This window comes from Erythrolamprus reginae, chromosome 5, assembly GCF_031021105.1.
Source record: "Erythrolamprus reginae isolate rEryReg1 chromosome 5, rEryReg1.hap1, whole genome shotgun sequence".
Classification (NCBI taxonomy): Eukaryota; Metazoa; Chordata; class Lepidosauria; order Squamata; family Dipsadidae; genus Erythrolamprus; species Erythrolamprus reginae.
In genome coordinates, this window is record NC_091954.1 from 109,262,279 (window position 1) to 109,285,612 (window position 23,334).

The following is a 23,334-nucleotide window of genomic DNA, read 5'->3' on the forward strand; positions in this document are numbered from 1 at the left end:
AACATCTACTAATTAATAGTACCGGTAACTGCTTTTTGACAGCTTAAAGAAAGCTCTTTGTAGACAAACCATCTTTAGGTGAAGGGGACTGAGCTTTTCACCAGGCCCAGATTTTTCTCAGTTCTCAGGACTTTCAATTGCCTGGTTACAGATAACAATCTAAAAAAAGGAGAATTTTAAAAAACCATGCTGTTAGTAGGTATAAAGTGAGAGGAAAGCATTGCTATTGATTATGGGATTTGCTTCTTCTTGCCTGGGCTCTTTTGCAGGGAATCTTGGATAACCTCCTTTTCCGGCTCTGGAATAATTTCAATTTTAAAATGTCTTCTTTAGAACGTAGTGGAATAAGTGAATGTGATACAGTCTATGGATGATGCTTTTTCTCCACAACCATATTTAGACTGGATTTTATTTTTCTGTACAAATCTGTATTGACCAAGTTAAGGCTTCCTATAGCATTGCAACACAAAGAAGGAGAATAACTGCGTTTTAGCAACCCATTAATTAAAAATAGTTCATGAAATGAGGAGAAACAATATTTAACACAATCTAGGTTTTTCAAGAAATAAGTGCATAAGTCTATGCTGTTTCCCCCAAAATATGACATTCCCTGATAATTAGCCAAATCATGCTTTTGAGTGCATGGCAATAAGGCCAAGCACTTATTTCAGGGTTCAAGAAAATATAAGTCAGGATCTTATTTTTGGGGAAACACTAGATTTTTCATGAAACGGGTAAAGGAAATATCAGATTTTTGAGGGTGAGACTAAACTGGAGGGAATAAATGGTACTCTAGAATTATATTCAGAATAATCTTTATTCTTTAGAGACGTGAGCTGAAAAATTGTACAGAAATCTAACAGGGACAACTACATTTTTATTCCACTTGAAGAAATATAAATTTATTTATTTTTTTGGCTTGTTTTGTCTTTTACCCGGCTGATTTTACTAAGTTATTCTATATGGAAAACTGTTTATTTGAGCATTTGGTAGGACTAGCTTGTTAGAATAACAGCGGTGTTGCCTCATCAGTATCTTCTGTCTAATTAAATTTCTTCTTTTTCTTTTTTAGATGTTTGGAAATTGGACCTTTGGTACTCTGGTCTTCACAGTTATGGTTATCACAGTGACAATGAAGGTACTGCAATACACTTGTGATTTTGCTTTCTGAGTTCTTCTAAATTGTCTTTAACAGTCTGAAATCAGTGCTGTAGTGATTTGACTATATTTAACTGGAAGGATTAAGTTTAATATTGAAATCCATCAGGTTTGTTTGTGTTGGGATTTTTCTAACTAAAAAGTCCCAATGTCAGTAAGATTGAATTCTTCCATTGGAAAAAATAACCACTCCTACAAATTCAGTTTTCTGGGGCTAAATTATTTATTCAAGTGATATTAAAAGATGCACCTGTGTCTTTAAACCCATCTATAAAGAACTCCTCAGCTGGAAACATAGGCTCAAGAAAGTCCAAAAGTTAGTGCAAGGAGAATTCTTTGACACCTGAACAGATGCCTTATTATTATTATTATTGATCACACAACAACAATGTCTTTATCGTTTTAATGCTTTTTGCTGCTTTTTATTGCTTTCGAATGTTCTAATTATAACATATGTTTTGAAATATGATCCACCCAGAGTCATTTGCTGATGCAGACAGTTATAGAAATCGAATAAATAAAAGAACCATCCAGACATTTAGACTGAATTTGGCATTTTTAGGACTCACCTAACCGAGTCCTTTCCAAGGGATAGAATCAGCTATATTCTGCCATGATTGAGTGATCAAGAACTGGCCTTTTATCAGTTGACCAGTGTAAAAGTCAACTACAGAGAAGGAGCCTTTGAGGTGCAGAACCATTGTTGTGTTAGGGGCAGGGGTGGGCTGCTAGCCGGAATGCTAAATTCGGCTCACCACTGCGGCCGTGAGTGCTTGCGGGGCCAGCGCAATTTTGCTTCTGCATCTGTGGTGATAGCAAAATCGTGCGTGGAACTGCAGGTGCGCCCGTGTTTCAGCAAGGTTTTTTGTGTCCGCGCACGACGAAACACAGGCGTACCTGCGGCTCCATGCGCGATTTTGCTATCTCCACAGGTGCAGAAGCAAAATCACGCTGGCCCCCAAGCACTCACAAGCCGCAGTGGCGAGCCCAATTTAGCATTCCGAGTGGAGCCTACCCCTGGTTAGGTGTTTCAGAACCAAGGTTCTGCACAGCTTGGATTTAAAATACCAGTTCCCAGTAAAACATACAAGAGCCAATTTGATCTAGCAGTTAAGACATTGGGTTGAAAACCAGGAGAGGGACTAGAAACTGGGAGACTGAGTTTTAGTCTCATATTGGGCACCAAGCTAGCTTTGTAATTATTATTATTATTATTTATTAGATTTGTATGCCGCCCCTCTCCGTAGACTCATAGAATCTTGGGGCTGTCTTTCTTTCTCAGCCCTAGGAAGCAATCAGTGGCAAACCACTGCTGAAGTCTTAACCAGAATACTGTGAGACCTATCCATTCAGTTGCCAGCAGTCAACGCTCACACACACACACAAACATGAAATGTTTTCACAGGCTTTAACTTTGTGATTACCTGCTTATTACCTATATATGACCTATAAAGCCCTTCATGGCACTGGGCCAGAATATCTCAGGGACCGCCTTCTGCCGCACGAATCCCAGCGACCAGTTAGGTCCCACAGAGTGGGTCTTCTCCGGGTCCCGTCAACCAAACAATGTCGCTTGGCGGGACCCAGAGGAAGAGCCTTCTCTGTGGCGGCCCCGACCCTCTGGAACCAACTCCCCCCAGAGATTAGAATTGCCCCCACCCTCCTTGCCTTTCGGAAGCTGCTTAAAACCCACCTCTGCCGCCAGGCATGGGGGAACTAAGATACACTTTCCCCCTAGGCCTTCACAATTTTATGTATGGTATGTTTGTATGTATGATTGGTTTTTATATCATGGGTTTTTAACTGTCTTTTAGTATTGGATTTGTTGTACTGTTTTAGTACTGTTGTTAGCCGCCCCGAGTCTGCGGAGAGGGGCGGCATACAAATCCAATAAAAAATAATAATAATATAATAATAATAATAATAATAATAATAATAATAATAATAATAATAATATAATTTTCTTCCCTTTTTTTTGTGTGTAGATGGCAATAGAGACTCATTTTTGGACTTGGATAAACCATTTTGTTACTTGGGGGTCCATTGGGTTTTACTTCATCTTTTCCTTATTCTATGGTGGAATAATCTGGTAAGTAGTCCTGTGCAAACAGGAGTAAAATATTGCTGCCTTAAATTCTTGCCATCAACAAAACCATGTTTCGACCTGTAAACAGGCTGTGCCCAGTGGTGCATACATTTGTGTGTACACACAGTGCATGCATATGTATACACAAACAGAACGTGTATTGCTGCTTTTTGCTGAGCAGCTAAGCCAACAATCTGGCACACAAAATGAAAAGATAAATTAAAAAAAATAAAAATACTATCATATTATCCATGTGTCCATTAACCCTTTAGGAGGGCTTTGTGGTTCTATAATGGCCCTTTGTTGCCCAAACTTGAAGATGCAGTTTTAATTCTATTTTAAAACTAGACTTTGACATAGTATCTGAAATGGATGATCACAACAATCAGTGCTAATTTTTACATAGGCAAGCTACTGTTTATAAAGAGGGAATAAAACCCCACACTCACTACCATTGGTGATGGGCAGTGAAAAATCTACAAGCAGACAACTGAGTCAGAACCTACCAAGCGCCCGAGAATGCAACCCTGGTTTCAATGTATTCTCTTTTGGGAGAAAAGGAAGGAAATAAATCTAAGGAACAAATAAATAATTGATTATTCAATATCCCATTTTTCAAATTAATATCTGCCACATTAATTTTTAAATAAATGGATAAAAAGCTGATACCTCCAGAATTTTAAGGCTTAACTGTGCATGTTGACACAACCTTTCAAAATGAATTATCGATTTACTAGGGGAAAATATTAAAAATAAGAATGTATTTGGAATGTTCTTCTCTTCCTTTTTTACTTTAGATCCTCAGCTCAAAAGTTTTGCCTCATTCATTTCTAAATCAGAGTCAGGCTTTTAAACTTTTAAAGGATTGGAGCTACATTCATTGACTGATTACCTAGGAATGCAAACTTACTGCCTCTTGAGCTGACTGATGTTGATGATTGTTGTTGTTGTTATCATCATCATCATCATCATCATCATCCATATCTCTTAAGTTTCCTCATTATCTCCCTTCAATATTCTAAGGAGGTCTGTCTCTGCAGAGTTTCACATGACCAGCCAAAATTGAATATTTGCTGCTATAAACCTGCCCAGACTTTGACATCAGTGTTAGAAGAGATATTCTCTAGGGCAGGGGTCAGCATCTGATAGGTAGGCAGGCAGGCAGGCAGGCAGGCAGGCAGGCAGGCAGGCAGGCAAAATTCTTTATTGGCCAACTGATTGCACACACAAGGAATTTGTCTTTGGTGCATATGCTCTCTGTGTACATAAAAGAAAAATATATTTGTTAAGAATCACGAGGTGCAACTCTTAATGACTGTCATAGAGGTCAAATAAGCAACGACGAAACAATATTAATAAAAATCTTAAGGATACAAGCAAAAAGTTACAGTCATACAGTCTTAAGTAGGAGAAAATGGGTAATAGGAATGATGGGAAGAAACTAGGAGTAATAGTAGTGCAGACTTAGTAAAATGTTTGACAGTGTTGAGAAAATTATTTGTTTAGGAGAGTGATGGTATTCAGGAAGAAACTGTTCTTGTGTCTTGTTGTCTTGGTGTGCAGTGCTCTGTAACGATGTTTTGAGGGGACGAGTTGAAACAGTTTATGTCCAGGATGCGAGGGGTCAGTAAATATTTTCACCGCCCTCTTTTTGACTCGTGTAGTATACAGGTCCTTAAACACTCAAAAGAGCCACAAAAGTCCTAACAGAAAGCCCTGTCTATTGTGGAGCAGACCGGTGACAGGAAGCTGCAGCAGAGGGAAGAAAGAGCCACATGCAGCTCCAGAGCCGCAGATTGCCAACCCTTGCTCTAGGGCCAAAGCCAAGGGGTTGGTAAACACTAGGAACATGGCTTTATTATCTATTTTATAATTTTGAAATTAATTCCATGGGAGATACAAGTAGTCCTCGACTTAACGGCCACAGTTGAGCCAGAATTTCCATTGCTAAGTGAGACCGCTAAGTGAGATTTGCCCCATTTTACGACCTTTCTTGCTACAGTTTTAAGTGAACCATTGCTGCTGTTGAGTTAGTAACACAGCAGTAAAAGGAATCCGTCTCCCCCGTTGACTTCGCTTGCTAGAAGATCACAAAAAATGATCATGTGACCCTGAGACACTGCAACGGTCACAAATATGAACCAGTTGCCAAGCGTCTGGATTTTGATCACCTGACCCTGGGGCAGCTGCCATGGTCCGAAGTGTGGAAAACAACCATAAGCGCCACTGTAACAGTCACTAAATTAAGGGTTGTAAGTTGATGACTACCTGTACTTAAAATTTCCTCACTTTTCAATACTTGATCTACAAATCCTGGCCCGCAGCCCGCCATCAAGCCATGGCCAATTCAAAAACCAGGCCATGCAAGAGACAGACTAGCACATGCGTGCAATTCCGCTGACACAAGTGCCTGGCTGGCACGCACCAGCCCACCACTTGCAAGGCCCTGTACCCCCCCTCCCCGTCCAGTCAGGCCACCAAGTCCACAGACCTAAATGTTTTCCCTTCTGCTTGTTAATTTCCTTTTTTTTTTTGGTCTCCTCTATCTTTCTAGGCCGTTTTTGCACACCCAAGACATGTACTTTGTATTTGTTCAGTTGCTGTCCAGTGGCTCTGCTTGGTTTGCCATAATCATCATAGTTGTCACTTGCTTATTCCTTGACGTTGTGAAAAAAGTGATCTACAGACACCTGCAGCCCACAAGTACAGAAAAAGTCCAGGTAACTTTTGCTTTTAAGTGGTTTGAATAACATTTAAGTGGTATGGGGAAAGATTACATTTTTGAGCCTTTCTCTGGATCTTTGCTATTTTGCCTACAATTCTTAATTTCCTGTGACCTTATGGTGAGTATTTTTTTAAACTATTTTTCCGGCTTTTAAAATGTCATATTTTTTCCCTCTTGGTTTTATTGCAATGTAATGAAAGTATTAATAAAGCTAAGAGTCTTCGGAGAGAGGCGGCATACAAATCTAAGTAATAAATAAATAAATAAATAAATAAATAAGGGAGTAGTATTTCTAAAAATTCTTAACTGAGACATGGTGAGATATTAAATATCCAATGATCCAGTTGTGAACTAGTTCCATTCTTGCTAGCTCAATTGCTTATTATTAGTGATGAGTAAATATTGAGTTAGCATCTATCAGAATGATTTAGTAATTACACGTAATTACTGTTATCAAATAACCTTGAAATTTGAGATAGCTACTTTTTCCCAAGATACATAGATTTCTTGCATGGAGAATATTTAACATTTATTATAGCACAATCTTGGATAGCCTTCCCCAAGTTAGACTCCCAGCAGATAAATTACCAATTTTTTTGCACTATAAGACAAACTGGACCCTAAGACAGACATTAGCTTTAGAGGACGAAAACAAGGGGAAAGAAATCTGCCTTTACCTCCTAGCATCTATCCGGTATTCATCTGGCTAGCATCCTTACAAAGAACAGCCTGGTCAGCTTCAGGGCGTTATCGGAGCCACAGCATGTGGCTCGTCAGGGCTCCACTTCATTTGCGCCCTCCACCTGTTCTGTCGGGCTCTCTGGTAGAATCCTCCTAAAAATTCACAGGTACAAATTTCAGACACACACAATGTTCTTTATAATGAAAATTCACTTAAACCAGGCCCTCTTTTGGTATAGTAAAGAGCATTCGTCTCCAAATAAACTGGTAATTTGTACAAGTCCCTTATCAGTTCTGTGATACTTAGCTTGCAGCTGTGAGGCAATTCACAGTCCTTCTTCTTTCACAAAGTGAAACACACTTTGCTCTGGTTTACTTTCAAAGCGGGGGGAAATCAGCACACAAAAAGTCAAAGTCAGTAAAGCAGTCACGAAAACTCAACGATCAGATAATCCTCCACAATGGCCAAACTCACAGGCTGCTCTTTATAGCAGCCTCACTAATGACCACAGCCCCACCCAACCACAGGTGGCCTCATTTTCTTTGATAATAATCTCTCAGTTGTTGCCTATGCATCGCTCTCCGCATGCGTGGCTGTATCATTAACTCTTGTTCTGAATCCAAGGAGGAGCTAGATAATTGATCTCCTTCTGAGCTGTCTGCCACACTCTCCTCCTCCCTGTCACTCATGTCTTCTTGGTCAGAGGAGCCTTCATCAGATTCCACTGGGGGCAAAACTGGCCTGCAGCATGTGGATGTCTCCCCCACATCCACAGTCCTTGGGGCAGGAGCAGGGCCAGAGCTAACCACAACACCACCGATCAACTGAGCTGAGCTGCTTCCACCGCTGGGGAACAGATGAGCCTTCACTGCCGAGCAGCTGATTGGTGATTGGATCGCCTCCCAGAATACTTTTGATCAATCCCTGTCGCCTAGAACAGCTGATCAGCTGTATTCCGGGAGGCCGATCTAACCAACAATCAGCTGCTCAGCAGTAAAGGCTCCAGCATTCCTCAGCAGCGGTGAACAGCAGCGATGGTGGTAGGCAGAGGCAAATGGTGGTGTCACACCAAACCCCCCACTGCCACAATATTTGCTCTATAAGACACACAGACATTTACACCCACTTTTGGGAGAGGGGGGAAGTGCATCTTATAGTGCAAAAACATTCGGTAATTATAGTTCCCCAAATTCCCAGCTGGCTGTGAAATTCCAGAAAAAGTTCACACATCTGGAGGACAGATACCAGATCAGATACCATTCCCAACATGTCTTTGCCTCTGGCAATTGCTTAGAAAAGATGTTGGTAAATGTTTGGAAACCCAGCTGGTAAAAATACTGGGAGGAATGGCGGGATTAATAAATGTATTTTGAAAGAGATCAGATCCTGCTGACCATAGGTTCTTTTTTAACGGAGGGTATCTTAAAAATTTGCTCTGTAGTTCTGCTTTCCCATATTTGAATTTATCGTAGGATCACTTATTCGTCATCTCTGGTTTGGAGTAAACCCTTTTCCACAGTCTTGTTGAGCTGCAGTGTATTTTCTGGGCAGGAGCGCTGATGGCCATTTGGTTTCCATTCCAGAATCATTTCCAATACAGTAGAACAGGAGTGAAAGGCTCCTGGTTCACTCGTGCCTGTCGGTTTTCAGAGAACCGGTCACAAAGGGAAGCACGAGGCTCCGCCCACCGGCCCGGATGCCACCATATGGGTTCTTTTACCCTCTGCACAAGCACAGAGGGTAAAAGAACCCAAATGGTGGTGTCTGGGCAGGTGGGCAGAACCTCGTGCTCTCCCCCTTTGCAATTGGCTCTCCAACAACCAATAGGCATGAGTGAATCAGAAACATTTCACCCCTGCAGTAGAATCCGGCATTTTGGAAATGAGAAATGTCAACCATCTTCACAATGTATCCTATAGGTTTTTAGTTACATTTAATGAAAGCAAAGGATTCTTCATCAGTTTGTCATTTAATGAAAAATTAGCCCTGTACATTGTTCTTACATGCTTGTTAGAACCATATGCTTACATACAAGCTGCTAAAATTATGGTAATATTGACCATCACGTAGCTGGACATGCCGTGATCATAAATTCATTCGGCAGAATAAATATGCTAAATTGGTGGGGAGGGGGTTGTATCCAAACTTGACAACTTGAAAACTTGTGGACTTCAACTCCCAGAATTCCTTAGTCAGCCTTGCTGGGAGTTGAAGTCCACAAGTCTTTTAAAGTTACCAAGTTTGAAGATCTCTGTGCTACATCATTCTTCCTTTTTTTCACATAGTTAAACGTGTGAAAGCAAAGTGCCTCCTCTTATTTTTTTAAATGACAATTTGATTTTTTTTCCCCCTTTGGAATCCATTTATTAGGAAAGCCTATGCAGTATGTTGAATGCCCACGAATCTGAGCCGGGTCTCGAGACCTCTTAGCAACATTAGGCTGTTCCTGTACTCAGTATTACTCCCACAGACAATTTAATTTAATTTAATTCATTCGACTTCTATGCTGCCCAATCCCGAAGGACTCGACATGGCATGTGCTTTGTTTATCTTGAGCAAAACCACAGTGGCTCATATTAAGCAGAAAGTTATAAAGAGACAAATGAGCACAAATAAAGGCCAAGATTAGATTACCTGCTCTTATCGCTGGTTCCTATTTTTTTAAATGTAGTTAATTAAATAGCATGGCACTCTTTAGCTCCATTTTAAATCTCCTTCCCAAACGTATCAGGAAAGACTTCATGAACTCAATCTGTATAGTCTGGAGGACAGAAGGAAAAGGAAGAACATGATCGAAACATTTAAATATGTTAAAGGGTTAAATAAGGTCCAGGAGGGAAGTGTTTTTAATAGGAAAGTGAACACAAGAACGAGGGGACACAATCTGAAGTTAGTTGGGGGAAAGATCAAAGGCAACATGAGAAAATCTTATTTGACTGAAAGAGTAGTAGATGCTTGGAACAAACTTCCAGCAGACGTGGTAGATAAATCCACAGTAACTGAATTTAAACATGCCTGGGATAAACATATATCCATCCTAAGATAAAATACAGAAAATAGTATAGGGGAAGACTAGATGGACCATGAGGTCTTTTTCTGCCGTCAGACTTCTGTGTAATCACCCCTTTGCAATTAATATCTTTTTTAAAAAAGCGGGTTTCTGTAACATTGGACAGCCTTTCTCAACAAAAATGAAATTAATACATGAGTGGGGACGGAGCGCATGTGAACACGTCTAGAGGGTGCCAGATTGAACATCACTGGTATGGGATAACAGTATTGCTTTAGAGCAGGGATCTCCAACGTTGGCAACTTTAAGACCTGTGGACTTCAACTCCCAGAATTCTTTAGCCAGCATTGAGTCCAGATGTCTTAAAGTTACTAAGGTTGGAGACTCCTGCTTTACAGAACGGGACCCATAATGACATCACTAATCTCTTGAAAAGCATGGATCTGAACAGAGCACTTGCCTTTGGAGATAAAGCAAGACTCTTTTCCCTGGGGTTTTTTTTTAGGAAGGTGTTTCTGTATGCTTGTAAGCATTTTATTTTCTTCGTCTTCTCTCTGATGTGGAACTTATTAACCTATCCACGCGGCAGGACTGGATTATGTTAGAAAGTTAATCAAATATATTTGGAATACTGGGTTCAGTTCTGGAGACCTCACCTACAAAAAGATATTGATAAAATTGAACGGGTCCAAAACCGAGCGGCAAAAATAGTCTGGAGGACAGAAGGGAAAGGGGGGACATGATCAAAACATTTAAATATGCTAAAGGGTTCAATAAGGTTCAGGAGGGAAGTGTTTTTAATAGGAAAGTGAACACAAGAACAAGGGGGCACAATCTGAGGTTAGTTGGGGGAAAGATCAGAAGCAACATGAGAAAATAATTATTTTACTGAAAGATTAGTAGATGCTTGGAACAAACTTCCAGCAGATGTGGTTGGTAAATCCACAGTAACTGAATTTAAACATGCCTGCGATAAACATACAGTATATGCATCCTAACATAAAATATAGGAAACAGTATAAGGGCAGACTAGATGGATCATGAGGTCTTTTTCTGCCGTCAATCTTCTAGGTTTCTATTAATCTGAAAGCTGCTGTCTTCTTATTTGACTGAAGAAGTTGTAGGTTCCTAAAATGTTGCTGAACTAGAATGTCCTCCTCCATTGGCCACGCAACCCAGGGCTGTTGCTAGTTGTACTTCAGCAAAATCTGGAAGATTTCACGTTCTCCATTCATGTCTTATTTGACAGGTCTTGGCTGAATTGAAATCAATCCCCGCTTCTGTTTAACTGAATCAAAACTCCCCAAGTTGTATCTGCCTTCCAATGTAATCGTATGCAGCCACTGAATATAACTTCATTTTTAATGAGAAAGAAATGGAGACTGGTTATTTAAGATTAACTTTTCTGCTTCTTTAAGCAGAAATGTCTTGCTGTATATATCTTATACTCCTGCTCAACAAACCGCTTCCACTTTTCACTCACCTTTATTGGAATTTTATTTTTAAGTTATAAAAACACTTTATAGTAAGGTTGTCCAAAGATGATAAGTATGAAAAGTGCAATTGTAATGATAAAGGGCTAATTGAAGTGAAAAATCCATGTAAGAAAAAAAATCTACATTGCCTGTTTATAGTAGAGAAATTGGTTCAAGAATAATCTAGGTCCATATAATTCTTCTGACTGGTACAGTGGTCCCTCTACCTACAAACGCCTCTGCTTAAGAACTTTTCTAGATAAGAACCAGGTGTTCATGATTTTTTTGCCTCTTTTCAAGAACCATTTTTCACTTACAAACCCGAGCCTCCGAAATTGTAACTGGAAAAGGCAGGGAGAAGCCTCCATGGGGCCCCTCTAGGAATCTCCTGGGAGGAAATAGGGCTGGAAAAGGTGGAGAGAAGCCTCCGTGGGGCCTCTCTAGGAATTTCCTGGGAGGAAACGGCCAGAAAAGGCAGGGAGAAGCCTCCATGGGGCCCCTCTAGGAATTTCCTGGGAGGAAACGGCCAGAAAAGGCAGGGAGAAGCTTCCATGGGGCCTCTCTAGGAATCTTCTGGGAGGAAACAGGGCGTCCACCCTCCCTGTGGTTTCCCCAATCACACACATTATTTGCTTTTACATTGATTCCTATGGGGAAAATTGCTTCTTCTTACAAACCTTTCTACTTAAGAACCTGGTCACAGAACGAATGAAGTTTGTAAGTAGAGGTACCACTGTATCTTGAAAAGAAACTAGGTCAAAAACTTTCTTTTTGACATACTACCTTAAACACTTCTTGCAAACGGATTTCAGTGCGTACATAATGGGTGAGAACCTGCTTGTGGTCTCAACTTACAACCACAATTGAACCCAAAATATTTGTTGCTGAGTGAGACAGTTAAGTGACTTTTGCCCCACTTTACGTCTTTCCTGCCACAGTTGTTAAGTGAATCACTGCAGTTTAGCTGTTGAATGAATCAGGCCTCCCCATTGACTGCTTGTCAGCATCTGAATTTTGATCATGTGACTATGGGGAGGCTGCCATGGTCATAAACGTGAAATAATTTTTCATATTTTTCCCCACTACTGTTTTAACTCTAAACAATTACTAAATGAACTATTGTTAATCCAAGGACTACTTGTATAACCTTTTAAAGGGGCAGGGTGTGATGGTGAAGTAAGTCAATCTATTGTGTGAACTCAACTGGTTTAATCATTAACCATCTTAAACAGTTTGCATGAACCCAACTAATAATTGCTATTCTCAAGATCTGATGAGAAGTTTCTATGCTAATGTTCAGATCATTAAAGGCTATAATACAAAGTTCCTATTGAGTAAGCCTATTATAGTGATATTCAAATTATTTTTATGTAATTAACTTGACCTTCATGGTAGACTAGGATTCTGGCTTTTTAAAGTCTATTATTTGATTTAAAAAGCCATGACATTTCTTGTGGACATTGAAAGTCTGAGTGAGGGTGAAATGTACCATTCAGAAATAGTTGTAGTCCTTTTAAAAATTAGCTATATGTAAATGCCTAATTTTTAACTTTAGAGCCAAAGAAAGTTGACTGCCTAATTAAATTACATTCAAACAGGAAATGTGTGATCATCTGATTATACTACTATTTCATCTGGAAGGAACAGTTAGAATCATGTAGTCACATAAATATCTAGATTTTTTTAAAGTGTTTCAGAAATAAGATTCGGTTTATTTATTTTGCAAAGAAATCCCAGTTAAATGGAAGTCTAATTCTATTGACATAAAAGTTGCGTTTTCCAGACAATCTTCTGCAGAGATAAAGTACTTTGCATTGTAAATACAACCATTGTTTTGAACTCTGATCACACAAACATTTAGGAAGCCCTTGAAAACTAAATTTATTTGCATCCAGTATCTGTTGGTGTTGGCATCTGGGGGGACCCAGACAGAACAGTATCTAGTTTAAATTAATTGTGGGGAAGTTCATGAAGGCCTGTTTTGTTTACTGTGTGATATTTGCTTATGCCAAAAAGGCTGTTTTTCAATCTAGTGGAAATGTAGTTTTGATTTGATTTTACTGTTTAGTATCTTCTTGCTGTCATTATTATGTAGTTCATAAGAAGGGGAAAAATACATCTAAGGAAAACATCTCAGTAAGAAATCCCCCTTTCCCCCCTTTTTAAATAAGATGTGGTTTATCTGTTCATCCCAACTCCTGTCTCTAAATGCAGAAGCAGCTTTAAAATACGTCAGCTAAGACTAAATGATATAGATGGTTTTAGAAAATGGCCTGCTTATATTAAGTCTCCTATGTGTAAGGAACACTGGTTTGCAACTCCGATAACAAAAATGAAAGCAATCGTAACCAGGAAGTGAATTTAGCACAAATTCCCCTTAAACAAAGCAGATGGGTATAAATACTGCTGTATTCAACTACAAACCAAAATTCTTCTCTGCATCAATCAGGTTGTGGCCTGCCTTCAAAAACCAGTGTCTCTGCACATACCTGCTTTGCAAAAGAAAGTTATGCCTTTTGTCCTGTGTCTGCCTTTTTTTTTTTTGAACAATGTAACTACTACTCACTGATCTGTGTGTTCCATCCCTTCTTTGTCCACTTGTAGATGTACTCCAGCAGAGTTGCTTTAAGTGACGAATGCATCGCACTACAGCCGTTGTCCAGGGCAACGAGTCAGCTGAGCAAAATTAGGTAGAGTAGGAGGGGCAGTTCTCCATCCAATTTTTATGCATGATGAAGGTCAGCTAACCAGCACTTAAGAGAAGGGGAAAAGGCATGTTGGACTCTAGTGTGAACTGAGAGGGCAGTCACAGCTGCACAAGTTGGTACATTTCTGACTTCCCCTTAGCTTTGCTACATATGTATGTTCGCAGGCCAAATATAGCATGTGTTTCATTTCTTCCCTAATACTTCATGGGGTGGAGGGGCAAGGGGAAAATTGCAAGCATGATTATTGGGTGCAGAATTCCAGTCTGCTCTATGATAAAGATAACATTGGGGTAGGGGTGGAATTAACCCCAAGCATGGTCTAAGCGCTTCTGCCTAACTCAACTATCTACGATATTAACAGTGCATGTGGCATGCACTGTCAAATAGGAACAGATTCAACAAGAGTCTGCCCTTTGTAGATCATTGTGCCTTTTGCTAACTAGATTCTGTCTCCTGTTACTGTTTGCCTAGCTTTATGTTTTGCGTCTAAATGTATTATGGATATTGTCTACTTAACAAGACAGTTGATGGAAAGGGAATGGGCTGGGTGAGGACTTTTACAGTCGAAACCTATATCTGATTCTTTGGGTCAGGAGATTAAATTTGCCCAGAGATCTCTGGGCAATTACGATTGAGCCGTGGTGGGGCAGTAGTTAGAAGGTCATATTGCAAGCTAATTCTGCTGACTGCCAGCCTGACCAAGCTCAAGCTTGGCTCAGCCTTCCATCCTGCTGAGGTGGGTAAAATGAAGACACAGATTGTTGAGGTAAATACAGTGGTGCCTCTACCTAAGAATGCCTCTACTTACGAACTTTTCTAGATAAGTGTTCTGGTTTCTGGTAGAACTTTAGCTATTACAAATAACTCTTACTAAATGCAGTACAGTATTTCATAAACAAAGAAACTCCATCTTTATTCTCTTCCCTTCCATATTCAAAATACAGTTCATACTAGCACATTCCTCTTCCTCCCGTTAGCTTTCTTAATTGCATTCCTCATGCATTCCTCCCAGCCTCCTCCGTTTAACAAGATTTATGTACTCACAGCATGATTCAAAAACTGTAAAATAACACAGAATGCATTTGCTTGCTTAGGAGCTGAACAGAAACAACTTTCATTTTAGCCCTACAACATTGAAACTCCACCCTTCTTCCCCACTGACTCCCTGACATACCAAATACATCACTCCAGTATTTAACCCATCCCTCCCCTTAATATCTTCTTCCAAACACCCGTTCCTTACGTTTTTGGACCCTTCTGAATTTAGGATTGACCCAGCGAATGTCTGATTCTTCCTCGCTAGATTCTGGACTCATAGCAACATCCTGTAGCTGGCCTTCCACCTGTTCTACTACCTGTAACCCCGGGCCCACCATTAATTCATAAACGCTATCTGTATCCGAGTCCTCAAGTTCTTCATCATCCTCCAACTGACCAGGAGTATGTACAACAATAAGGACCGGATGTTCAAGATTTTTTTTGCCTCTTCTCAATAACCATTTCCCACTTACAAACCAGAGCTTTCGAAACTGTAACTGGAAAAGGCGGGAAGAAGCCTCCGTGGGGCCTCTCTAGGAATCTCCTGGGAGGAAACTAACTGGAAACTAAAATTGCTTCTTCTTACAAACTTTTCTACTTAAGAACCTGGTCACGGAATGAATTAAGTTCATAAGTAGAGGTACCACTGTATGTTGATTCTGTAAACCACTTAGAGAGGGCTGTAAAGCACTGTGAAGCAGCATATAACTCTTAGTGCTATCGCTATTGCTAAGTATAGGAGTAATTTGCACCAATATGAAGACCTTATAATATACTTTGTTCTCAGTTTCCAGATTTATCTAGATTTGTTTATCAGTATACAGTATAAACCAAATTTTCCCAATCAGGGAAAGATGCAATTATGTTGACTTCAACTCCCAGAATTTTCATCTGTGACTGCCTAGAAGTCTGGAAGTTGAAGTATCTCTTATCTTGCAGGTGCCCAAGAGCAAAGTATGTGTGCCTCTTTAAGACATAAGACTGACATTGAGAATGGTCCAGTTTTCTTTTAACCAGCCAAGATTTACTCAGTCCTTCTGCATGCGTGCCTCAATTTGTCTCATCCCCTCTTTCCTTCCATCAGCAGAAGAAATAACAAAATGATGGCGATTCTGTGCATCAAAAGAAGACTCGGTGAATAAGGAGCATTAAAAAGTCCAGAATTAATGTGTCCTTCCAAATTTTGCCAATCTATTGGTGGCAAAAGAAAAGCCTTAAAGGGGTGTGTGGTGGAATTCACGGAGTCTATCTTAAATCATACCTTTTACATCAATCTCTTTTCTACTATCCATCCTCTCTTAATAGGTTGAAGGCCAATGCAAACTAATAAATACTGGCAGTGATTTTGTTATTAGAAACACAAAATGAGAGAGCCAAATATATTAAATAGTAGAGGTTAAGCATCTGCCTTTTGACATACAAGATATCATCTGTTTGCTCCTGAACTAATTCAGAGCACACACACAATAAAACCCATCTCTATGATGTTATTCATTTAATGGGAAAGTCAAGAATACTGTAGAATCAAAAACACAGGACCCAAGCAAATAATTGGAGCTCACTGCAGTGTTTATTAGACAATTTGTAGAGGAACATCTTTTTTCAAAGGAATAGTGAGAGGCACCCCTGAAGATATGCATACATTTCAGAAAGGAAGTGAAAGGGATGCAGGTATAGAAATACAGTCATACCTCGTCTTACGAACCTAATTGGTTCCAGGGGGAGGTTCGTAAGACTAAAGGTTCGTAAGACGAAACATTGTTTCCCATACGAAACAATGTAAAGTCAATTAATCAGTGCAACCAAAAAAAAAAAAAAACCGCAAAAAAATTGGCAACGTCCAGGAAGGAGTGGGTCCAATGGAAATTCTCCCATCTGCAGCGTCATCGGTCTCCGGGCAGACTCTCCCTCGACTTCAGCCACGAAGCCACTTCAGCCTCCTGAACCCCGAACCCGGAAGTTCGGCAAAAGTTCGGGGTTCAGGAGGTTGCTGGGAAGCCCCCCAGCCCGGCGGTCACCTTTTAAAACAGCCAGGCGGCTTCCCAGGAGCCTCCGAACGCCGAACCCGGAAGTTCGGGTTTGGCGTTCGTAACTCGAAAAAAGTTCGTAAGAAGAGGCAATTTTTTTCTGAACCCCGGGTTCGTATCACGAGTTGTTCGTAAGACGAGGGGTTCGTATCTTGAGGTACCACTGTACAAAGTAATGTAAACCTACATATTCATAATCAGTAGATCTCAGATTATCTCCTGCCTTTCTACTGTTACTATCTTCAAGAAGAGAATGATTGTTTTAAAAAAAACAATAGTGGGTTGCCAATAATGGTATCAAAAAAAATAGCAATATCAACACATTGTAATATCTACAAGAAATACCATTTGCCTGCAAGAAATACCATTTGCCTACAAGGAATAACAGAGTTGGAAGTGACCTTGGAAACCTATCCCAATCCCCGCTCAAGCGGGAGACCCTATATTATTCCAGACAAATGGTTGTCTAATCTCCTCTTAAAAACCTCCAGCATTGGAGCATCCACAACTTCTGGAGGCAAATCCTTCTATTGATTAATTGTTCTAACTATCAGGAAGGATTGGTAGGAACACCAAATAGGCAAAACAATGGAAAATAAAGATGTTAAAGCGTTCTTCAACTTAAGAATTCGAAAAGACAAGCATCTGTCACGTAACACCCAGATATAATAATTGTTGATAAGACAGACGAACAAGTTTGGACAGTGGACGTAGCAGTACATGGAGAACATAAGAATATAAGAAGAGCCAGGCTAAATCAGACCAAAGCCCGTCGAGTCCAGCATTTTGTATCACACAGTGACCCACCAATTGTACGTGGGGATCTTGAGCAGAAAGAGATGGCAATAAGAGACAGCGGAATAAAAGAGAAAAAACTGAAGAAAGATCACAGGATTCAAAGACCCACAAATAGAAATAAAACAACTGTGACAAAAGAAAGCAAAGATACTCTCAATTGTAATAGGCCCCTTGGGTGGAATCCTCAAACATCTGGAGTAGCCCTTGAAGACCATTGGCATTGACAAAAAAAACCCAATTTTACTTGGAACAGCTTACATTTGGAAGGATACCTTTAATACCATGGAACAACAATATCTCTCTTATCTCAGATCCTTGGGAAGGGACTCCCAAGGTGGATAAAAATGCCAAATTAGTCTAAACATCTGACTGACTGACCAATCGGAAGAAAAGGAAGAAAGGAACAGTGGTAGCAACTAATTAGTGCTTTTACTAAGGAATTATGTAATATGGAAATTCATTACTATTTTGGGAAATGCCATAATTTATTAATGATGGGAAAATCTATTTAAATAAATAAATAAATTTAATTAACTTATTTAAATAGATTTTCCCATCATTAATAAATTATGGCATTTCCCAAAAATAGTAATGAATTTCCATATTACATAATCATAAAGCTTAGACATGGAAAGGACATCCTAGGAATTCCAGTCCAAATTCATAAGTTCATTTTGACATCCCCTAGTAAATTGTTCATTTTCTCTTACTTGTAAGGGCTATGCAAGATGCAGTTTGTCTGTTGTGATATTAAACAAACCTAAGAATCATAGATTGTTTCATTCATAGTTAATAGGCCCTTAAAATTTAAAGGATGTCTTCTGTTAATCTGGAACTGTGGTCTTCATTAACTCAAATATTTTTGAATAATGAATAAAGATAAAAGTTGTATTTGCTTGGGATGTTTGGAGATTAGATCAATATCTCATAATTGTCAATCTTTCCCAAGTGTCTTGGTAAGTAGAAGATTAAAATGTTGGAGTATTTTCAAAGATGCTGTTGGTTTTCTAATAAACATCCCTAGGTTTCCTTTTTTGTCTTTCACAATTGTATAAATTTTACCCTTTGCTATCACTGCCAAAAATCCAGTTCCACTTGAATCTGTATGTATTGTTTTCATCGGACAACACTTACGACTTCTACTGCAGTCTAGAAGCATCCTAGAGAAAATGCCAAATTTCTGTTCTTGGTTACAATAGTGTATCCCAACTTGGACTATTTGACAATTTGTGGACTTCAGCCCCTACAGCTAGAGTTTCCTTGCCAATATACTGACTGGGAAATTCCTGGAATCGAAGGCCACACATTTTCAAACTCAAGGTTGAGAAACGCTGGATTACAGGATAACACGTCAAGTTTCCCACTGAGGCTGGCTCATTTGTTATTTATGAAAAACACAGTGTAATTGAAGTTCAAAGATGGCACTTTGGTTATATTGGATTTAGAAGGGTTTTTTCCCCCACTCGCAAGCCTAGAATTAGGTCTCCATCACAGGTTTTCAGATTTTAGAGGTCTAGGGGCACACAAATATTTCTTGGGGAATATTTAAGGTAAACGTGCCATTATCGACATAGGAATGATTTCTTGTTTGTCTGCCTTGAATTTAAGGGGTCAATCGGACAGGAATCCAGAGCAATAATACCAACATGGATCTTTAGTTGGGCAGCCAACTTAGAGAAAAAATAGAGATTGGAGATTGCATGTGAACCACATATATTGAAGCCCTTAAGAGACATGCATATAAAAGCAGGCTTTATTAGATATAACCCCTTGATTTTATAGTTGGTTACATGGATTTATTTCTTTGGTTTTATTATCAGGAGCCTATTCGTTTTTATCAGTTTCTGACACAGATTTGTTATTCTTGGTATTTTGCTCACTCTGTTCGAATGTATGTTGAATGTAGAATTGGAGTGGGCTATTAGACTACAGTACTTCATTTGCCCCCATCAGCCATAAACATTTGTTTTTTGGCAGCAAGATTTTTAGTATGGTATTCAAAACCAATGATAGATCAGGGAAAGGAAGGCCTGTGACATTAAACTTTATATTAAAGTCTCCCGCCTTTTAAAATCATTGTGAATTTGTGGTAGTGCCCAGGAGTAGAATTAAAACCGGTTTAATTCCCACTCCCAGTCTTAAACTGTTGCCTAAAACACAACTGGGGAGGAAAAATGCATCTTATTCCTTCTGGTGAGATATTCACAGGACAAGAAGTGTATCCATGACTCTTCTGTTAAATATCTGCAATTCTACAAAGTGCAAAATTCTGAATTAGTTCCAGCAGCTGTGTCTAATCTACCTTAGATTTTCTTGGGTGGTTAAGACAGGGAAGAGAGTTTCTGGTCCTTTTGATAATAACTGGGCCACTGGCTGCCCATCGTAAATTAACTTTTTTTTTTTTCAGAAGGCATACTTTTAATAGTTTTCAGTTAGGGGAAATACACAAGGCCATCATTATAAACTATTCAAGTTCTAGATTCTGCAATGCTTGGAGTTTTATTCTAAGCACTGAGACAATGCAAAATACAGCAAGCAGACCTTTTCCTACTGTTGCTGCCTTTTGCTAGCCCTCTTGCCCAAACCCACTAACGTCAAACTTCCTTGTAATCTGTAAGATGCTTATTCTAATATTGATACTTCAATTCTGTATAAACCAGCATGTATGTTAACATTCATGCTGCTCTACTAAGAAAATTACCCAGATGAGCTTGTTCTTAACCCCAACAAGAGGATAGGAAATCTGTCAAGATTTCCCCCCCTCTGTCCTCTGATGAACAGAGGAAGAAGACTCAAATAGTACAGGATACTATTCCCCTTTTTTAAAAAAAAACATGGAGCCATGACAGTACCTGTTCTCCATGTCCTTTGGCATGGTTGAAATTTTGTACAGGTATTTTAGTTTATGTTGAAGAACTTGATTGCCATCAGTAGTCACAATGTCAAGTTCGTGGCACATCAGGTTAAAAAAAAAACCTTGGACAGTCCAGAGCTTTTGGGCCCACAGACAGTGTTTTTACCTTCCAGTGTGTTGAGGAAGATGTTATTTGCAAGCCAGGTACTATCCATGCAGTCCTTGTTTTGTGTCAGGCTATAACAATACGTGTTGCTATCTTCTGTTGGGTTTGAGCGGTTTAAGGTAGAATTTTCCTCCAGTTTGCTTCTTCCTGAAAATGATCTCCAAGCAGGTGTGCATTTCAGCCCATCTAGGAAATGGCTGTATAATAAATCTTTCTCGGTAGTCCTCTGGGCGATCTTGAATGTTAGAGTGAGAAGGTTTGAGAGTTTCGGTCATAGATGGGGGTGGAGTAAGATGGCCATATACTGGGTGTAAAGGAACAATTTGTACTTGCTTGTTTGTGAGCCAGGGATCTAGTTTGGGTCTCCTTTGGCAAGACACCTGTAAAAAATAACAATCTGGTTTGGTTTGATTTTTGAGAAGGATGAGAACTTTATTCCAAACTGGGATAGTGGGTATTTGGGTAAAACAATTTAAAGAGCTATAGATTTACCAGCAGCTGTCAAATTCCAATCGTAGTTAGCTGCAAGTAAATATTTGAAAGTGAGAATCATCTGGTCTTTTCCTCTTTCCTTCCTTCCTTCCTTCCTTCTTTCTTTCTTTCTTTCTTTCTTTCTTTCTTCTTTTTCTTTTGTTTTCTTCTACAATGTCTGTGTCCAAAGCTGGATTTTTCAGTTTTAAATCTAACCAGATGACAAATTATCCCACTTCTGCTAATATTTACAAAAAAAAAGTCTACATTTTAAAGTTCAAGCTCTAATAAAACAGACAGATGCTTTTCATTTAAGAAAAGGGAATTTTTCAAGTATTTCTGAGCAGTATTGGGGTATTTCTGACATGGATTTTAAAACTAATTTCTGATATAGCTATATAAACAATTGTTGCCTCTTGTTCAACTTTAGTGCTTAACTAACTTCTTGTTTTTAAATCCTCAGTGCCTTTTCCCCTAATATCCAGTTTCAAACTAATTTTAAGTCATTCTGATGATGAGGGACCTTTTTTCAATTTCAAATGAATATCCTGCTTTTCCTTGTTTTCCCTTAATGACATTGATTCTTCTCTCTCATAAATAAACTGTTTTGTTTTGCTTTGTTCTCTCTTTAGAGTTCTTGTGGCCATTTTGCGCAAGATGAAAATTATTTCCAATTCTTTTAATAGCTACTGTCAGGTTATTTAGTCAACACTTTCCTCTATCTTTGATTGTATACAGTAGTACCTCTAGATACGAGCTGCTCCACATGCGAGTATTCCAAGATACGAGCCACGAGGGGAGAGAAATTTCTTTTCGAGACCTGAGTTCAAATTCGGGATACGAGCCGAACATCCACTAGGTGGCGCAAGAATCCTTGCTTCTGGTTATCTCGGAGGGGAAAAACAAAGTCTAAAGCCATTTGTTCCAGATACGAGTTGTTCGACATACAAGCTCCCTTCTGGAATGAATTAAATTCGTATCTAGAGGTACTACTGTATTCCCAAACCATTTTATACAGGAATAAAAATGGGTATGACTAGAGAGAAAAATAGATACCAGCACAGTGGCCTAGAAATGAAGATGCCTCCCTCCCATCAGAAGGCTGAGTGTTCGATCCTAGGCAGTGGCAGATGTTTCTTTCTCGGGGCACAAAGAGGCAGCAATATTTATTTATTTATTTTATTTATTTATTAGATTTGTATGCCGCCCCTCTCTGTAGACTTATCTGTTGCAAACTCTGCATAGGCGTCAGGGAGGACAGCCAGCCAGTAAATGTTCAGCTCCATTCAGTCACCCCGACCCCACTCAAAAATAAGCGATTAATAAAATAGAGTAGAATTCTTTATTGGCCAAGTGTGATTGGACACACAAGGAATTTATCTTTGGTGCAGATGCTCTCAGTGTACATAAAAGAAAAGATACATTTGTCAAGAATCATGATGTACAACACTTAATGATTGTCATAGGGTACAAATAATCAGGAAAACAATATAAACCATAAGGATACAACAACAAGTTACAGTCATACAGTCATAAGTGGGAGCAGATGAGGGATAGGGGCGATGAAAAGACTAATAGTAATAGTAATGCAGCAATAGAATAGAATAGAAGAGAATTCTTTATTGGCCAAGTGTGATTGGACCCACAAGGAATTTGTCTTGGTGCAGATGCTCTCAGTGTACATAAAAGAAAAGATACATTTGTCAGATAAAAGATACATGAGCCGGGGTGGCGCAGCAGGTAGAGTGCTGTACTGCAGGCCACTGAAGCTGACTGTAGATCTGAAGGTCAGCGGTTCAAATCTCATCACCGGCTCAAGGTTGACTCAGCCTTCCATCCTTCCAAGGTGGGTAAAATGAGGACCCGGATTGTGGGGGCAATAGCCTAGCTCTGTTAAAAAGTGCTATTGCTAACATGTTGTAAGCCACCCTGAGTCTAAGGAGAAGGGCGGCATAAAAATTGAATAAATAAATAAATAAATTTGTCAAGAACCATGAGGTACAGCACTTAATGATGGTCCTAGGGGTCAAATAAGCAATGAGGAAACAATATTAATAAAAATCTTATTACAAGTAACAATTTGGAAGTGGTGAGAGTCATAAAAAGGGTTGTTAGAAAGAAAGAGAGAGAAAAATA

General features: G+C 39.4%; 1 protein-coding gene across 3 annotated transcripts in view; it reads left to right on the forward strand.

Annotated features, from left to right (window-relative positions):
* Positions 1-23,334, forward strand: part of ATP11B (ATPase phospholipid transporting 11B (putative)) — a 130,433-nt gene that overhangs the window by 98,925 nt on the left and 8,174 nt on the right. For 2 of the 3 annotated variants that reach the window (XM_070753703.1, XM_070753702.1), the window contains exons 26-28: positions 1,073-1,138; positions 3,144-3,247; positions 5,799-5,964. In XM_070753703.1, the coding sequence (XP_070609804.1) occupies positions 1,073-1,138; positions 3,144-3,247; positions 5,799-5,964 (336 nt within the window). Of the gene's footprint in view, positions 1-1,072; positions 1,139-3,143; positions 3,248-5,798; positions 5,965-13,740; positions 13,827-23,334 lie in introns of all 3 variants that reach the window. The other variant, XM_070753704.1, reaches the window with a different exon arrangement.